The sequence below is a fragment of the Diachasma alloeum genome, unplaced genomic scaffold, assembly GCF_001412515.2.
Source record: "Diachasma alloeum isolate Michigan unplaced genomic scaffold, Dall2.0 Dall_scaffold_00438, whole genome shotgun sequence".
NCBI classification, from domain to species: Eukaryota; Metazoa; Arthropoda; class Insecta; order Hymenoptera; family Braconidae; genus Diachasma; species Diachasma alloeum.
Window position 1 is genome coordinate 74,363 of NW_021680577.1, and position 20,116 is coordinate 94,478.

A 20,116-nucleotide genomic window follows, 5' to 3' on the forward strand; every position below is an offset into this window, starting at 1 on the left:
GTAAGGTTCGACTGATCCGGTGATTCCTGATGAGAACCTGATTAAGTTTTGATCCAGCAGATCGGATCCGAAAAACTACAGGCGGGTTCAGATCAAGTTCTGATCAGGTAGACATGATCAGATGATGCCTGATGATAACCTGACTAAGTTTTGATCTAGTAGATCGGATCCGAAAAACTGCAAGAAGATTAAGATCAAGTTCTGATCAGGTAGGCACGATCTCACCCGGAGGTCGGCTGCCTGACCCCAAATTGATCAAATTCGGATTTGATGTCCTTGATCGGCATTTGAAAGCGGTCAATTGAAGAGAAAATGATCAGATTCAGATCCGCTCCACCTGACATTAATTTTAATAAGTTTTGCGGATAATTTAATTAACTATTATTATACTATTGAAATTAAGTTTTATGAAATATTATCAATAATTATTTTCAATCTTTAAAAAGGATCATTATACTATAATTAAAATAATTTGAATTAAATTAATTTAATTTAATGAATTCAATTTAATTACTCAATTTAATTAACAGCCAGCCCTTATCAAATGTAGGGAGGGATGATAATGCCGTAAATACGTATTAGAGGAGTATCAAACTTACACGCTAATTATCTTGAAAAAAAAATCACCAAATGTCTATTTATTTATTAGTGTTATTGTTATTATCATTATTATTATTCCTTAATGAAATAAATAAAAATTTAATTGAACATATTTTATCTCTGAGAATACACACGCACATCCGCGAGATCAGGAGTAATCGTAAATTCAACGAATACCCCGATACAAATCATATAGGCAATGTACAGTTTAGTCAATAGTAATAGCACGAGCGCATAGTGGTCAGGGCATAGGATTAGCAATCATAGGGTCCCCGGTTCGATCCCCAGCATCGGTAAAAAAATAATAAGCTTTTTCAGAGGTAATAGCAGTAGAGATTCATTAAGAGAAACGGCCTACGGTGAAAGAATTGAATTAGCTTTTGTTTTGGATTAATTATCATCGATAATTGTTATTGATACTGACAGACAGGTCATCCGGTTTTCATACAGTTGACTTGATCAAGTTCGGATCCATTCGTCCTGGTCAAATCCGGATTGGCCAGAGGCGTAACATGTCTAAGCAAGACCGGATCCGTCAACTTGATCAATACCTGATCAGTGGTCAGGTCTAACCTGATCCAAACTTGATCAAGACCTGACCGGAATTTCCACTCGGGTATATTTGAGCCTTGAAATGGTAGACCCTTCAGAGGCTTTACTCTCTAAATGTTTGATCCTTATGAGGTTCAACTCTTGACACGCCTGATCCTTGCTATGTTTGACCCTCAAGACATCTGACCCTTGAAGCGTCTGACGGCGTTTTCGGATTGAGATCTAGGTGATCAAATCCCAAATCCAAATCTGATCAAAGTGATTTCAAGCTACCAGATCTCAGAAACATTGGATCAGTTGTTCACCAGGTTTTGATCAGGTTCGACCTGATCAGTCGAACTGACTACAGACGGATCCATTTCTAATCCAACTTCAAGTAGTCTGAGCAAAAAGGTTTTAAGGAGGGTCTCAGGTGACATTGTAAGTTTTCGATTAATGAAAATAAGTATCGAGCGACTTTTGATATATCACGGGGTACCTAAAAAACTAAGAAAAATTTCGTACTCAACCCATTTTCCCCGTATGTTCACCGAAAACGTTTTTTTTCCTGTTTTTGGCTTTGAAATGCTCCTCGCACCACAATTTTCATCCGATTCAAACTTTTCTTTCAAAATGTTCATTATATTCCAAAGAAAAAACTACATATTTTTTCGATCAACTCAATTAGATCATAGATATTTTTTTTCGTGGCGTATAAGAATAATTTTTAAAAGGTCTATAAGAGGTGTTTTTAGAAGAAAAATTATACATATACACCTTTGAAGTTGACAAAACCCTTAAGCTGACGTCACCGAAAAAATTCAATTTTTGAATGATCTCATTGAGATAATTGAAAAAAATACTTATTTTTATTTTATGGAAATTGTTTTGAAACAGAAAAAGTTGAAATCGGATAAAAATTGTGGTGCGAGTTTCAAAGTCAAAAACAGAATAAACGACGTTTTAGCCTGGCGTACAACTCGTTTACTAAAGTTCTGAAACAAAATACATAGAGTGCAAGTTCAGATTGTTTCAGAATTTTAGTAAATGATTGTACGGGGTAAAATGGGTTAGTTATGAAATGTTTCTTAGTTTTTTAGGGACTCCATGATATAGTATAAAAAGTGGCTCGATGGTGATTTTCATCAACCGAAGACTTTCAAACTTCACCAGGGCCCTCCCTGAAATAAATGAAAATTAAAATATACATATTAATACTTTTGTTTTGCAATATTAATATACTGCAAAATAAAAGCATCACTGGTGCGAACTATCGTCAAAGCTTTTCTAACAATAAGTGAATGATCTTTGAAGAATTTATGGACTACCTAACACCTCCAAACTCATGACCGCCTCATCCATATCACATTTTCACCTCATACCATGCACTTTATTCTCTTCAGATGCCGATACTTCACCCTCCGAGCGTCTGCCGGACGCCACCAGTGTGGACACATCTGAACCAAGCTCCCCGGAATCTCGGCTCCAGCCCGAGGACCTCTCCACGAAAATTCCAAAAGACTCGAAGGAGAACGTGGAATTGACGGTTCCTCTGAAGCCACCAGAGTTGAAGTTATCAGTGAGAAAACTCCTCGGCTGTAGTCCGTCTCCACCACCAGTGGTTCAAGAGCGCTCGCCAAGTCCAGTGGCCAGTCCAGAAGTTAAACCATCCCCCCAGTTAGTAATTGAATCTCGAGTAGAGGGACAGTGTCCAAAAGCTTCACATGAAGAAAATACGAAAAGTGAGTTTACATCCGTAAACAAGGATTAAATCTACTTGATCTTCGATTGAGGATTTAAAAAAAAATTCTTTATTGTAAATATTTTTGCTTTCGAATGGAACCTTTGCAATAGTTGATTTTGACTATCTTCTTTATATATGTCGGGATGTGTGTGCGAATTTTTTGGAAATTTTTTATAAATCTTCACAGAACAAGCAGGGTTTCGAGTCTACCCGACAGAAGACATGCGACAGTTACTTTTTACGTATTAGTCTTTCTTTTTTTTATTTCTACCAATTTCATTGGTAGGAAGCTTCCGAATGGATCCATAGCATTTCCCTATCCTTGTGATAGGCATACGATCGTAACCACATGCTACAGTGTATCACATAGGAAAATATTCAACCCTTTAATGAGATAGATTTATACGACAGATTGCATATCTCCGAAACTGCACGCTCGGTTGAGCCCATTCAGAATACCAACCTTCAATATTGTGAGAGCTATAATCATACCAAATTCCAAATTGCTTATTTAATTTTTTCTGAAAATATCTTGCGTACAATGAAAGAATTTAAAAAGCGAAAAAACGGGAATATATCGGAAACTTTGTATGAACGGATATATATATATATATATATATATATATATATATTTTTTTTTGATTGATCTAGATACAAGCTGTCGAGACGAGTATTTTGGAAAAAAATTGAAATACGTCAAATAGTTCATGAGATATTTGCAGAAATATATTTACACAAAAGGTTGTACACCTCAGAAACCACTCGGCCGATTGCGCCCATCCAAAATACGAACCTTTAGTATTATAAGTGCTAGAATCATACTAGATTGCAACTTGCTACGCGGAAAGAAATTTTCTAGAAAAATTTTAGTACCAGTATTGGAAAAAATTACAATCCACCGTCTGTGAAAAATTCTAGTGCTGTTAAGGTAAAATTTCTTGGTATTTCTGATAAAATTTCTGTGAAATTTTCACAGAAATACGGGGAAAAATTCACGTTTTTACCAATAAAATTTCTAATGTCGGCACTGAAATTTTTTCCTGGCCGTCACGTTGTGCCTCTTTTCTCGTGCTAGCTCTAGAATTTTTCTAAAAAATTCCTCCGTGTATGTCCTTTTTTTCTCAAGTTATCGTACGTACCAGATTTTTCATGAAAATCGAGAAAACGGCAATATCTCCAAACTGTGTATTAAAGAGTCTATATATTCTGATTAACTTACATAGAGACCATCGAGACGAGTATTTGGAAAAAAAATTGTAATCGATGCAGTAGTTTTTGAGATATCGAGGAAACACGAAATTTAAGGATAATCGGGCGAGGAGGAAATGTAGGAGGTGAGGCGGAGGGGTTCCTATTGTTTTCCTGCAGAAAACCAATCGCTGAACAAAAAAATTTTTCCCATTCGGATTCAAAATTCAGGCAATATTAGAGAGTATCCCCGGTTAAAAATTATTTTTGGAGCTAATCAAATTTATTTGTATCTGTTCCACGCATTGAATGGTTTTCAGATTGTTTTTTTTTAAATATATGAAAAAATATGAATCCATGCGAAAAAGTGGCAACATCGTCGGTAGTTTTTTTTTCACCAGGAGCTGGTACCACTGGCTCGAGGGAGCTCCAATCACAACGCTTCATCGCTCTCTCTCAAGAGGCCTTTAAATTGACCACGCTACCCCCACCCGATCGGTACTTGGGACGTTGCTGCTCGTTTGGGCTGCGTGCGCAGAAATTTCATTTTTCAGTACTTTTTTCGCTATTATTAATAAACAATGCTTCTAGGCCACAATCTTTTTCATTCAAAAAATCATTGATCACATGTTCTAAATGTGTCTAAAGTTTCATGGCTTTGGCTGCATTTTTTCCTTGGGTTTTGCAGTTTTTTTTGTCATTTCCATAAGATTACGGGTTGAATGATCACTTTTTCAAAAATTCATAATAAATTAACCATGCTTCCCAGCAGTCTGAAACTTTGCACACGCCTTTTCCATCATTTAAAAATACGTTAAAAAAATGGCTGCTTTTTTTCTAACCTTCCGGGCTCGCCCGATTATCCTTAAACAAGTTGTCATATCTCACGAACTACTATACAAAATGTTCTGTTTTTGAAATAAACGTATACGTACAGAAAATTTTTATGAGTAAACCTAGTTGGAAAATTCTATTAGGCTTCAATGTTTAATACCAAATATCCTTTCACACTCGATTGGTCGCGCAAAAGTTACGAAAGTGCCGTTGGTCGCGCCGTAGGATAAATTTGAAAGATCTAGGAAAAATCTGAACAAAATCAAAAGTGATCTAGATCGTATACTTGAAGAAGTCCCATGAGATTTTTTATGTTCAGTGTTAGCCTTAATTATATATTCAAGCTCAAAGTTGCTACGTTTTTCTGAAAATATGCCTTATACACGGTACACGGCCCGGAGCTTCGGAATAAAAACTTGAAAACCTAACTTATCATATTTTTGGCGGATATTTTCATTGATAGGACTTTTAGACACTTCAACATAAGACGTCAAATTTTTTCAAACTCTTCTGAGGCTTTATTGCTGTGTAATTTAAAAAATCGAAAAAAGTTCGGCGCAGCGATCGTAGCGCGACCAACGGAGTGTTAAAAAAATTAATGTAGGAGCGTGGGGCAAAGTGGAACGTCGATAATCAACTTCAAATCCTGATCGCTTTATTTATAAACAGAAATATTGGGATTTCGAGTCGATGGCAACCATTCCACTTTGTACTATCTTCCCCTAGATTGCGATCTAGAAAAATTTCTTAGCACTAATTGTTCAATATTTTACAGCATTTTTGCTCTTCGCTCACTAAAGAAATTGAACAAGGCAAAATTAGAAAATTTAAGCAGAGAATTTTCAGGGAGAGTCCCAACAGAATGAACGGTTAGAAAAACAATATCTATTGATTTTTTCCGTACCATATTTTTACGAAACATTTCTGTTGAAGTAAAACGCACAAATGAGATGCGAAGTTTTTAAATGCAACTGGTGAAAGATTTCTATCGCTGGGATTCGAACCTGTGTTCCCGGGTGTCAAGCAAGGACCTACACCAATGAGCTAATACATGGTCTTTCCACATAACACAATTTATTATTGATTTATTTGAATTGTTTCGAATTAATTTTGTGAGTTCTGAATTACTGGATTAATCGGGCTGTCTACTATTTCTTCATAATAAATCGTTTTTATGATTTTTTTCCATTCGTATTGCCCATTGAGAATCGTCGTGGCACGTTTCAAGGGCTCGACTGGCATGAATCCTCCCGAAGGTCAGGACCTAGCCGTTGTTTTATAATTCAGGAGATTGTGCCAATAAGACTCAGTAGTGATTGGCCCGACGGTGTAACGAGTACAAATGTAATGATCTCTGACGACCCGAGGTTATGACCCCTTCTAGCGACTGTCGAGTCATCCCTCTTGTGTATTCTTCACCCTCCGAAATACGTAGAGGATTTTATTCTTAAAGTAGTATAAACATAACTTGAATTTTCAAGATTGAAATCTGAAAAAAATTCTAAACGACTGTTATTATGAATAGAAACATTTTGATTGAGTTTGTGCGTAATCGGCAATTTAATATTATTGATAATAATTAATTTATGAGTGCAAAAATAATACAGAGTCTTATGAGAAAATTAATTTTTCAAGGTCAGGGAGAAGATTAAAATCTAGAAAAAATCTTAAACAAAGGGGCCATTGCACAGGTCTAAATCAAGTATCGTTTTCTTTACTAGAAATTACCAATTTGCTTTCAAATGGATTAATCGAATTAAAACAAAAAAGTGCATATTCGGTTTTCTGTCATTAATTTCATATTAGTAGGGATCCTTCCGGAAGTTTAGCCTCAGGAAGATTTAATAGTTTTTAGTGAACTGAATTTATTTCAAATTAGACAGATGGAGTGAGAACAAAATGAATGGAATATTTGATATCACAAGAGTTCATGCTCTTGATACATCAATGTTAATGTCTCCTCGGTCGTAAGTAAATTATTTAAATTTTGTTTTTCTCCTGAATACTTTTCCTTAAACTGGACTTAAGACCAATATAACTTTTTTGCTCATGTATTAGCAATTTACTTCTGAATGGTAAATTAGCGAAGAACATATACCAGCCATGAAGCCTTAATATGATCCCTAAATGTACCAACTGTCTAACATGAGCTCCATATGCCTTGGTTAAACATCCAACAGACGCCGACTAATTTACAATTAAACTGATTTAAACTTCCACTGAACATTGATTAAACCGTGACGAAACCTTGGTTAAACCCTGATTAACCTCCAACTAAATCCTAACTGAACTCCGACTAAACCATGATTAAGCCTAGATTAAATGCTTTTCAAGGCTATAATTTCGGAGCAAATGATGCGATCGCCACTATCTTCGAATTCGATCGAGATAATGTCTAAATAAATATTTTAAGCCGTAATTTAAAAAATTTCCACCATTATTTTGTGAATGATTGTCGAAAAAATAAATTTTGAAAAAAGCTTAATACATACATGCATACGGACATAATTTAAAAACAGCATATTCGAATTCCTGAGACCAAAATTAGTCATCGTCACACCAAAAAAATGGAAATTTCAGATTTGACGAATACAATGCTTCCGCATTCGAAAGCACAATTGACTTGAATCAGGTTGATATTCCCGTTTGCATCTGTGCGAGTCCGACTTGATTCCTTCAATTTGACATGAAACAAGTCGATTCCTAGCATGATTCAGTCCGACTTGATTCAGACAGACTTTTTTTTGGGTGTAAACAAAATAAATTATAAAATTGTGGAATTTCTAGTGCATTGGGCTTCATAATGTCTACAATTCATTCCAATAATTTCTTTATAAAAAAATCTAGGAAATACCTCTATTCAAGGCTAAATTGAGACGAATCGTCAATACAGAAAATAATCACATGCCATCATCATTATTACAACTGATTCTTAAATAAATTTCTTTAAAAGAAACTATTTTTATTGCTAGGAATAATTACATAATTATTATCAATTCAAAAAAACTAAATTTCAATATTCTTCTAAAATTCTATATTTTTTACTCGTTTGATTGAACTGCTATCCAAATATTTTGTCAGTTGTAGTTTTATGAATTTATAGTTTAATATGTGCCTCGTGTGGCCCGTAAACGCTAAACGTCATCTCACGAAGTTGCCCCATAACTTTTCTCGATTAAGCGCAAATCAAAAAGTAATCTTGCCATCCCCTCTGACACGGCTTTTGGCCGGATGCATTTGTATACACGGAATTCGTTCTCCCCCACCCTCCCCCCGCCCATTCAACTCACTGGGCAAAAGTAAAATAATAAATATGAGGAGTTGGTGTGAAAGACGAGCGAAAGAAACTCCCCAAGTGGCGCAGTAGATCAATCCTGGGTATAGCCGGACCTTAGTTGGACTCTTTCCACTTTATTCTAGATGGTATTTATGGTCCGTCGCTTGAACGCTCTTTTTCGACCCCTGGCACATGAAACCCTCCGAGTCTCACTTGGTCAATCGCCAAATTTTTCTCAATATCCAGTTTTTTCCTTTTTCTTAATGCAAAGAATTTTCGGGCATTGAAATAAAGACTTTATAGGTCTTTAATGATGATTCGTTTTTCATTTCATCGTGACTATTTGTAATCCAACAATATGAAGAATTTGTCGAGAAAAATCTTTAGATTTTTTTACTCTTTACTATTTTTTTACTTTTTTTAGCTAACAAATTCAATCAAATGAGTTATCATTCATTTTCTTGCTATCGGTATAAAATAATATTTTTGTTTAGATGATCCGTACCGTTTGAAGCACTGGGTGCATCTGCAGCTATCGTTCAACTTCTTAGTTCAATATTAAAATTTAGATAATAATAATAGTGAAGTCAGGGTTTGAAATGAAAAGATAAAAATTTGAATAATACCGACTGTAATGGTTAGGTGGGTGAGGTGTTGCTCCGGCGGACATCCAAGCTAAGCAGCGTTGAGCTGGGTTAGTACTTGGATGGGTGACCGCTTAGGAACACCTCGCTCGCACCAAAATTGCGGGCGGTAGGTAGGGTGTAGTGGCCTAGTGTCTCCATCTAGTCAGTGTGACAGATGGATATATTAGGGCACTGCACAATCGGCCGGCTGTGCGACTGGGGTTTTACATGGTTTCCCGTGCAGTCCTAGCTCGAATGGGGCACAGCTAAGAGTAAGACGGCCATGATACCGCAGATAACAATGAGAGGAAAAAGAAAGGAGGGGAGGCAGGCTAGAGGAGGGGTTTCAAATCGAGAATTACTTCGATAAAACCAATGAGATAGAAAAAATAAAAAAATAAAAAAAAAAGATTTGTATAATACTGATTTTTCAGTTTATACTCTAGGAAGGATTTTTAATTATAATTATTTTAATTATAATACAAAACAAAGAAACCGAAGGAGAGAGAGAACTCGATCGCGCAAAAGAAAAAAAGAAAAAAAATTGATTTAATGATTTTTATTCTGAATTAATGGTTTCGATGAAAATGAGAAGAAAGGCCAAAATAAATGGGTCGCCCGGCAAATTTCAGTACGAACCAACAATTGAATTACTCCAAGATAGTTATCCAGAAACTAGTGTGTTCTGAATATATGCACTAGGTGTTCACGTTTGTTGCACTTAAGATTATATTGTTTATATTCATCATGATTTTATTTCCGAATTTCACTGTTTTACAATGCACGAAATAAATTGGGTTCTTGAATAATTATTTCAAAATGTGTCCTTGCACAGAACTTCGCGCTTAAAACGTAATAAAAAATTCGCAGTTTATCGACCGTTAAGCCACGAAGACCGATTTGAAATGTACGTCTAGGGTAGCAAGAATATTTCTTGTGTTAATTTTACTAATGTAACTGATTCCAAAGTTACGAACGCGTGATTGACCCAAGAAGCTCAATCAAATTGACATGCCAGTTTGGCACCCAAGACGAGAGTGATAGTATATTGTGCATCAAGGGCGGAAAGTCATGTTTTCCCGCCCGAGGTGCCTATGCTATTTTTTAACACGCCTGCAAAGAAAAGTTTGTATCTTGGTGTCTGATGAACGGGAGGAAAGTACGAACTTTCCGTGCAGGTGTGTGAAAAAGGAATATTTTAAAAGAATGAATTTAGTGGCCGAAACGACAGGTCAATTGCGCTGCATTTGCAATTTTGGAGTTTTCAGGGACACGCGTGGCCCCCTAAGCCGGGAAAATTGCGGTATAAGTGCATCGATAACAAGCCAACGTCCGATGGGCAACGAATAAGTCAGACTTACTAAAAAATTAGATTTTAAATGAAATTAATTTTTAAAATAATTCTAAACATGAAAGTTTTTTTGATTTTAGCGTGTTTCTCGATGCTTAATAGTGATGCCGCAAGATACTTTACGAGACATGACGAGATAATACTTTAGAGGAATTGTCTCGGTCTCAGTGAACGCGAAAATTTTTGGTCTCGATTCAGTCTCGAAATACGCAGTATCGACTCCTCTCGTGATGACTCCGAGTCAATTTATCTTACCTCCGTCCAGTTTTTCGCGTTGTTTATATGTTAAAAATCGAGACGAGGCAAATCGAGATAAAAACCGAAATTTTCCATTAAAAGTACGAAAAACTTGACACCGAGATGAGATAACTTGACTCGGAGTCATCACGAGAGGAGCCGATACTGCGCATTTCGAGACTGAGACGAGACCAAAGATTCCCATGTTTATTGAGACCGAAACCATCTCTCTAAAATATTGTCTCGTAAAGCCTCTAGAGGCGAGCTCGTGGCATCCCTAAAGCTTAAAAATTCTGAAAAAATTGAAATTCCTAGTTCAATCGTTTTATTAAGCGTTGGTGTTTTCCGTTTTTTTTCTCAGGAGAATTGTTTAGCAAAAAAAAACGTCGAACGAGCAGAAGCGCGGCGCCGCACCGCCCGATGCGAGTGAGTTCCTGTGGATCGCTCAAGCGACAGTGTTGCTACATTCACTGCTACACTTGAAATGCGTGCATAGCTGTAAACGCCAACGCGGCAACAGCCCGCTCGGTTTAACCTAGCGGCTATTAGACCTGCAAACAGCCCCCGAAAAAGGCTTCAGAAAAGGAGAAACCCATTGTTAACGTGCTAGTGGCTAATTTTTTTTTTTCATTCGATAGATATTGAGACGCAGATAAAATTTTTTTAATGGTTTTTTGCATTTCGAGTGGGACGCATATAAGAAAAACATTACAAAAGCCTTTGAAAAGGCCTTTTTCCTGATTTGTGAGGGAATGGTCTACTTTTTTAAATTTTTTACGGAATTCTGTTTTAAAGATCTCAATGAGTTTAACATTTTTTGTCTTTTGCGTTTTTTTGATTAATCACATCCTGAGCGCGTAATTTCAATTAGTTTATTAATGTTATAAAAAAATGAAAGTACTAGTGGCTGTTTTTCTTACTGATCGATAGCTTTCATTATTTAAATGAAATTGTGTAAATAGTTTTCATGTTTTTGGATGACGTATTCATAAAAAAATAATAATATAGCGCGAAATCATTCTGTGATAACTGTGGCGCGTCAGTAGCGCTTCAGGTCGAAGAGTGGGGGTAAGGCATACCTACGTTAATGTTAGAGAGTGGTGGAAGAGGCGATTCACTTCATTGGGTCAAGGAAATTGTTCTTTGTTATCTTATGTATCAAGGTTTGTACATTTTACCCACGACTTTTCGTTGGTTTTAAAGAAAGGGGGAAAAATTATCTTAATTAATAAATTATTCCAAAACGTTGGTAAACTGTCTACTTATATTTTTTATGTAACAATTTTCATCAATAACATTGGTATCATAGTTCATTTACATGGAAAATTTTACAATCTGTTTCCAAATAGAATTTATTATTATATTCACATTTTCTTTAATATTCTAGGGGACTAAATAATAACTGCTCCAAAAAACATTCCTATTTAATTGAGTTGTGAGAAATAAATAGAATTAACATTAATGAATATTAATGTGAATTTGCCTAATGCCTTTGTTTCTGCAAATATATTTGACATTTATCTCACATATTTTCCCCGGCTATATATTTTGTCCATAAGGAAAGTAAAATTCTCAATATATCGAAAATGATCGATGAAAAGCCTTCTAAAAAGCAAAGAAAAGTCGTTATTAAAATATGCAAACCTTGATACACAAAAAAACAAAGAACAATTTCCTTGACCCAATGAAGTGAATCGCCTCTTCCATCACTCTCTAACATTAACGTAGGTTTACCTTACCCCCACTCTGCGACCTGAAGCGCTACAGACGCGCCACAGTTATCACAGAAGGATTTCGCACTATATTATTATTTTTTTATGAATACGTCATCCAAAAACATGAAAACTATTTACAAAATTTCATTAAAATAATTAAAGCTATCGATCAGTAAGAAAAACAGCCACAAGTACTTTCATTTTTTTATAACATTAATAAACTAATTGAAATTACGAGCTCAGGATGTGATTAATCGAAAAAAAACGCCAAAGACAAAAAATGTAAAACTCATTGAAATCTTTAATGAAGAATTTCATAACAAATTGAAAAAAGTTGATCATCTCCTCACAAATCGGGAAAAAGGCCTTTTCAAAGGATATCTATTGAATAAAACAAAAATTAGCTGCTAGTACGGCAACAATCACTTAGTGAACGCAAATGGGGGCTGTCTGCAGCTCTATATGCACTGATTGTGCGTCACATAAAGGCTGGCGGCCGAGCGCGAGTGATCGAGGGTTACACAATTTCAATTATTTATTTATAAACAATAAATATTAAGAAAAATGAGAATTCGGTGCAAAAAGTAACTTGAATGACGCTGAATATTGATGGGCCATCATAGACACCAATGTACGCTCAACTTTGACGTCGATTATCAGCCAACCATCGGTGAAACAAAATTTTAAAATCGTTCAGACATATTAGTTCCAATAGTTTATAATCGTTTTATAACCCTTCTTATCCATGCCAGTGAACCAAAAAAGAAAAAAATGAAATTAAAAAAAAAATTGCCCTCGGTGAGATTCGATTGCGGGTCCTTCTGATCTGTCTACAGGTCAAGCGCGCGGTGGACAGCGGTCCATCGAGCCATCTCAAATTTGTTATGAAGGTAGATTTTTTTCGGGTATATAAAGACCACATGGTGTGTTTGTTTGAATTCCCAAATGCGATTGTCAACAATTAGTTAATGAAAGTGTAACTCCGATGAGAATATTAAGTTAACTCCGTTAACTAATGATATTCTCATCGGAGTTAAAATTAACTCCGATGAGAATATTATCACCTGTATATCAAGAAAGAGGATAGATATGCATGCTATCCATCCATTTATTCGAAAAATAGCCTACAAATATTGAGTCGGTTCCGATCATCGGCCGTGGAGCAGCCTTTCATCGGGGCGCCGATATTCGGCGACCGGATATTGCACCGATGTTTGGCCGTATTGTGTATGTCGGCAAATCCTGCATGGGCTGTACCAAAACGTAAAAGATACTTGGATATACTTAAAAAAGTTGAATCCTAAAGTAAATCTCCCTTGAGAACCTCTGACCCTGAAAAACATATGATTTGTGAGAATAATCGAATTTGACTTAAGAACACCTCGAAAAAAAAATTTAAAAAGCTTGGAAAATCGTTAATATTCCTTTCCTCAAAAGTACCTAAAAATTAAACTCTCTACAATTCATGAAACCCAAGCGAAACATATGCAATGGGGTCGAGGGGTAAACGCTGGATGATTTCGTCCCGCAAAAAAGAAACCAAACGAAGAAAAAAATATCCCCCCGAAGAGAATGGGGGAGCCTAGAGAGGGCGCCACAGTAATCGAATTAGCGACCCCTCGTGTCCGAGTGTGATTGCTTCGGGTTTTCTCCCGATGTACCAGAGGGGTGATATATACGGGAATAGCCGTCGTTTATTTCATCGTATTTTGTATCAAAATCACAACATAAAACTCGATTCAAGTGTGTCAATTTCAATTTGATTAACTCAACTGGCTAATTGATTAAAACCTTATGCATAAATAGTTGGAGGGAGAGTTGCACGCGTTACGTAAATTTTCTTCAGCCCTTGTGGGCGTCTGAGGGGATGCTGTGGGTGGGATGAATATAGCCACTGGGGTGATTAAGGTGAAATGCCCCTTCTTCACTGACTAACGACGCCGTATAAGATGGCACCTCTCGGCACTTCGGTAAATTATATAAATCACGGGAGGCCTTCGTCAAGAGTTCTTAATCCCCCTGCCTCCCTTCCCCTCTTCTTCTTCTCGCTTTCAGTCAAGTTCCTTATCCAACTTATGTGCAAAGTCTTATCACCTTCATAGAAGTCTGGTACTTACTTTGCATTAAGTGCCCATTAATTAAGTAGTATACTGGTAATTGCTCAAGTGTCTCTTTACCTCCCGGCTGTGTATGATTACCGGGTCTTATTAGATGGTTAATTATTTTTGGGTAAAATGTTTTGAGAGGTGAGAAAATTGCTTGAGAGGTGGAAAGCAGTTTCATCGAAGGAGAACGTCTTAGAATTGTTCGAGAATACTTTGATGAAATGCCAGTATTCAGAGGGGCTACTCACTCCATAATTAAGCGACTCCATGATTTCGAAATGAGGTCGATTTCGGGTGATCTCAGTAATTTTGGGAAAAATGATTTCGGTGATTTCGAGGGTCACCGGAGGTGATTTCATGATTTCGCATGATTTCTTTAATTCGAAATCAGTGATTTAAAAAAAATGGAGTCGTGGAAATCACGATGAGTAAAGTTAATAAATAATAGAGGTGTGGCAAAAAGGATCGTATCAGATTATGAAAATCAAAACTAGCAATAATAAAGAATTCTTTTGAATTACACATAATTTAAAGCACACATCAATCTTGTACATAAGCATTTTTTTTCATCACACTGTCCATAAAACGTCGTTCCATTTTGTGTCCTCCAAACGCCGTTCACGGACATTGTAAAAAAATAGTATATTTTTATAGCCGTATAACGAACAATACTTCTGTCATAATGTCTCCCAGGTAAGAATTGACGATAGAAACAGGGCTCATCAAGCCCTGGACCAAGGCTCGGAAATGCTCAATCAGGGCTGGGGCTCAGCCTTGGATCAATCCTCCTTCAGCCCTAAAATGATAACCTCGTTTCAGGCTTAGTCCGCAAGGCTTGAACGAGGCTCGGTGCCAAGGCTTGATTCAAGCCTTGAATTACCACATTTGAAAGGCTCAATCGAGCTTCGGCTAAATAAACTGGAGTATTGTTTACAGATATTTGTACAAACAATTTCTTATTGCTTCATAACCCTTTTTATGAATTTAGAGTAACCTATGAAAGAGAGTGCGGTCGGACCGTACATCACTGTTGATAAGCGTTGTTGGTGATTGTGATTGTCGGTTAATTAACAATGAATGGGAAAAAAATTATTATCATCATTAGTTTCTATTAATTATTCGTCCTGGATTATTACCGCGTACCTGGAAATTGAAATACAATGAAATCAAACATTTAAAAATTTGCTCCTCTGCTGGGGTTCGATCCGGGGTCCTTCTGATCCGCAGACAAGCGCGCTATTTTTTTTTTTAACCATGTTTTTTATTCAATTTCTACAGTAGGTATTTACATTATTTACAACTATTTACATTAAAAAGGACAGGTACATAAAAAATATGATATTTAGTATCTGAAATTTGATATAAACATTGGTCACTCTGTGACACTCGCGTTTACTTTATTCTTGGTTTTTTTTATATCTTTATTATTGTCGTGAGGTTCTAAACCTTTGCTCCGTTGTAGAGTTTTTTTGTATTTGGTTTTTTTGCGCTTGAAAAAAGAAAAAAAGAAAAGGTGTGACAAAAGAAAAAAAAAAAGAAAAGAATGAGTGTGTGTATCGTATAAAAAACAAGCGCACTGGATTAATGATTTATTCAGTTTTTTGTACTTCTTTCATTAATAATATGTTGTGTGGAAAAATATTTAAGGTGGCCTAAAGTTGTGTCTTCTGACTCTGTCTTGGCCTCTATTATTATTTTTATTTTTTTCTTTACAGATTTGGTATCTGTTTTGGAGTTCAGAGATGAATTTATCATTCTGGTCTATCCACCAGTATTTCATTCTGACTATAAAAATCTTCGGTGTCTTTCTCTGGTATTTCTCTGGAGTATTTTAACTCCCTGTTCAGGAACTCATCGACTGGGATTTTATTATTTCTCTTATTTCTCGGTATATGATAAAGAATCGGCTTGTTCATTTCGTCTTGAAACAAACCGACCTTATCATATGCGGTGAAATATTGCGGTTTTATGTTTCCGCATCTAGTTCTACCAATTGTTTCTTGATTCTCGAAGTTAGTGCATTTATGGTATCATTTTTTATTGCTTTTAATTTTTCATAGTAATTTCTAGCTAATTTGAGCATGAAATGATCTATTCTGGGTATTTTAGCTTGATCATAGAGGTATTTATTTTTGACTTGGTGTTGATAATTTGAATGCTCAAACCTGTATAAAAATAGGTTCTGAGACATTTTCTTTCGAAAACTCTTAGACATTCTGTTTGGTGTGCACCCATGTTCCAGAGGATTTCTGCTCCGTACGTTAGTAGGGGTCTAATGAGTAATACATAGCATATTACTCTGGCTCTCTTGTTGATATGCTTGTTGTGGAAAAGAAATCCTAACGATTTATACCTTTTCCTGGCTTTCTCTATTTGTATATCGATGTGATTTGAACAACGCGTTAGCTCATCGATATTGATTCCTAGGTATTTCACAATCTTTTTATGCGGGATATTTGTTTCGGTATTTGTTGAATTATCTACGATTTTAATTTGAAAGTTGTCGATACTTTCTTTTTGTTTTTTCGATAAACCTGTTTTTGGGTTTCTGAATATAATTGTCTCGCTTTTATCCGGGTTCACTCTGAGGTTCCAGACTGAGTACATCTCGTTCACTTTGTTAATAAGTGGATTAAGTTTATCGCTTATTTCGTCAGCATTCTTTCCAGCGGTATAGATAATTCTATCGTCCGCGTATGCAATTGAGACTGTGTCGTTATTTTTATTCAAATCAAATGAGTCTATCATGTGAGCAGTGAATAATGAGAAGAGGCAAGGGGAGTTAATCGTTCCCTGTTGCAGTCCTTCCATTATTTGATATGTGGAGCTCAGCACATTATTATGATTGATCACCCTGAATTTTTTTCCGTGAGTCATACTCCAAATAGTTCTGGTTAGATGGATTGGAAATTTATTTTTCAAAAGGATGTAAGTTAGGACATTCAGCCAAACAGAATCGAAGGCTTTCTCTAGGTCAAGGAGCACTGCTCCAACCATCGTGTTTTGGAATATGTATTCGTTGACGTCAGATAACAATTTATTGACTGCGTGCAATGTAGACAAGCGCGCTATCCACTGCGTTACCTGCGACTTCTTAGGATGATACATTTTTTTCGGGTATAAAAATTCAACTTGTGTTAGTGTTATTTTCTTATTTTGTTGATATCCTAATTAAACTTCCTGAACTTGAATAAATGATAGGTCCGATGGATTTATGAGTTCAGAATCGATTGATTAATTAATTATAGATAAGGATAATAATAATTATGTAGCCTCGTGCACAAAGGGCTGCTCTAGGCCTGGTCTGGGGGTAGCTTAGATAACTTGGCGGAAAATTATAGCTATGTTTGTAGATGATAATGTGTTCACCACCATTAGCTAATGAGTATTGATATAAAAATTGAGGAAATTTACCGAAAGTAACTTTAATTTTCGAGGCCTTGCTGAGCCCTGAATAAGCCTTGACGTACTGAGCCTGAATACTGAAAGCCTGGACTAGGCCTGAATTGAGCCTTGCTAATGGTCCCTTTAATCATCCTCATTTGAAGCTCAAGTGAACGATGAAACCAAGCCTATCCCAGGCCTGAATAACTGAGCCTCGCCAACGCTGGTCTCATACAGGCTTGTTCTCATCGTCAGCCTATGTAATTCTTACCTGGGCTGTAAGCAGTGATTCACCGACGGGTAGCGTTCTGATTTTTGAACTTTTCAATTGGCGATTGTTTTTTTTTGCTATAGGATTAGAGATGTGGATGACACTATCAGTGACAACAATGGTAATGCATTAAGAAAAAAAAAGTTTTTTGACAAGTACGTCTTCACTTGTACCAAGAAACTCATAGCTGGAAAATTGTCAAGAAGAATATATATTACACTGAGGAAAAAAACGTTTGTCAAGAGATTTTGTTCTTGTTCCAAAGACGAAAATAATTTGTTTATGGCAAGAAAGTGATTTCCCAAACCAAGTATAACTGAGTGAATTTATTCAATAGTATCGAAGTCTCAAAACCAAAATATTTTAATGCAAAAACCGTTTGACTTGGTTCGGGAAGTCGCTTTCTTGTTGTGAACAAATTGTCACTCATCGTTCAGCCGAGTAAAAAACTAGTAACGAAAGGTTTCATTTCTCAGTGTGAGATATTTTCTTCTCGTCGATTTTCGAGCCATGAGTTTTTTTTATACAAGTAAAGAAAAAAAACAAAAAAACAATGTCTCAGTGTGCATTATCGTTGAGAGTATTTTTCCCATGACTATAATGAGAATCATAAATGTAAGTCTTGTAAATATCTGCTACGTGGGAAGCTACGTATATGGAATTTTCACCTCTGTGCGATTCATTTGAATGATCATCAAATCGTGATCGGAGATGAAATTGCTGTGGCAGTTGACCTAAGCCCTCCAAAGTCCAGCTCTCCATAGGGCTTCCCACTTAATGATCAATTTACGATCCGTTTGTTTCCTGCCACTGAAATATTACAAAAATGTACTTTAAAAATTTTTTGTTCTCCGTGAAATTAATTCTCTCTCTAAGTTTTAATGTCCGAATGATGCTATACGACTCTAGAAATGTGAACTATTTTTGTTTACAGCAAAAAAAATTTGAATAATCCAATAGCTTATCTCTTTCTTTCCCTCCTCCCACGTATACTTTTATGGATGAAGTTTTAGTGCTTGAAGACCAGATGATCTCACCTAATTGTCAAGTTGTCGTTGGCACTCCCAAGGGGAAGAAACATTGAAAATTTATCGCCCGGAAAGACACATCGGGTGAAATGAGGTGTGAATGAATACTTATTTTTTTTCTTTTCCTATTTGCAAATTGATCAGGTACTACCAACTGTCGTGGTAATGGTAGTGGGAATGGTAAACAGCGAAGATCAAGAACAAACTTCACCCTGGAGCAGCTTGCCGAACTGGAAAGACTCTTTGACGAGACTCACTACCCCGATGCATTCATGAGGGAGGAGTTAAGTCAGCGGTTGGGATTGAGCGAGGCTAGGGTACAAGTCTGGTTTCAGAATCGAAGGGCCAAGTGTCGGAAGCATGAGAGTCAACTTCATAAAGGTATGACAATAATTTTTTAGTTGAATAAACTGCAAAACATTATCGAATTCCTAAATTATGGAATTCTTATTTCGAATTCATGATTGCGAATTTCTAATTCACAATGAATTCTTAATTCCTCTCTGTAGATCGGAATTCCTGATTATGAATGCTTAATCCTGAATTCCCTGTTTCTTATTTCCATTTCCTTATATCATCATCCTGATTGCAAATTCCTGGTTGTTCTGAGTTCCTTAGTTCGGAGTTCTTAAATAAATTAATTCCTATTCATAAATTCTTAATTTGCAATTCCTAATTCTTGATGCCGAGTTTCTAACGGTAAATTCCTTGTGAACTCTACCAGAAATTCTCCCCGGGTAGAAATCACGCCGCTCGAGCTCGCCTCGCAACCCGTATCCCAGCTAGAAATACGCCACTCCGCCCCAGCTTGGGATAAACTCTACGCGCGTCACATGTACCCGAGGTTGAGCCGCGTCGCGCGCTCACAGCCCAGCGTTAGACTATTACACGAAACGCTTCGCCGGGCTTTAGTTGAATGGCCACTGCTCAACCTCAGGTTCATCTCCAATTACTCAATCCCAGTATACTTAACCTCAATAATGATTTGACAGGTCCAATGGCATCGTGATTTGAGCGAAAAAACAATCGAATAAATGTGAAGATGGCATGCTTTTTTAGATGAACAATCACAAGCTCATCAGAAATAACGTGATATTAACTAATCGAATGGGATTAATCTGAAAATACAAGGTAGAACAATTCACTGAAACGTAGTCGAAACTTTCTTTTTTCTCGCGAATACAAAAAACAAAATCAAGAAAAATAATCACTTGAAAAACGTTAA

At 36.4% G+C, this 20,116-nt stretch overlaps 1 protein-coding gene across 1 annotated transcript in view; it reads left to right on the plus strand.

The window, feature by feature from the left end:
* Positions 1–2,196: 2,196 nt before the first annotated feature.
* The window catches only part of LOC107042284 (short stature homeobox protein 2-like), a 19,746-nt gene continuing 1,826 nt past the window's right edge, over positions 2,197–20,116 (plus strand). Inside the window, exons 1-3 of the mRNA XM_015263282.1 lie at positions 2,197–2,200; positions 2,535–2,873; positions 19,036–19,272. Of these exons, the coding sequence (XP_015118768.1) occupies positions 2,197–2,200; positions 2,535–2,873; positions 19,036–19,272 (580 nt within the window). The remainder of the gene's footprint in view (positions 2,201–2,534; positions 2,874–19,035; positions 19,273–20,116) is intronic.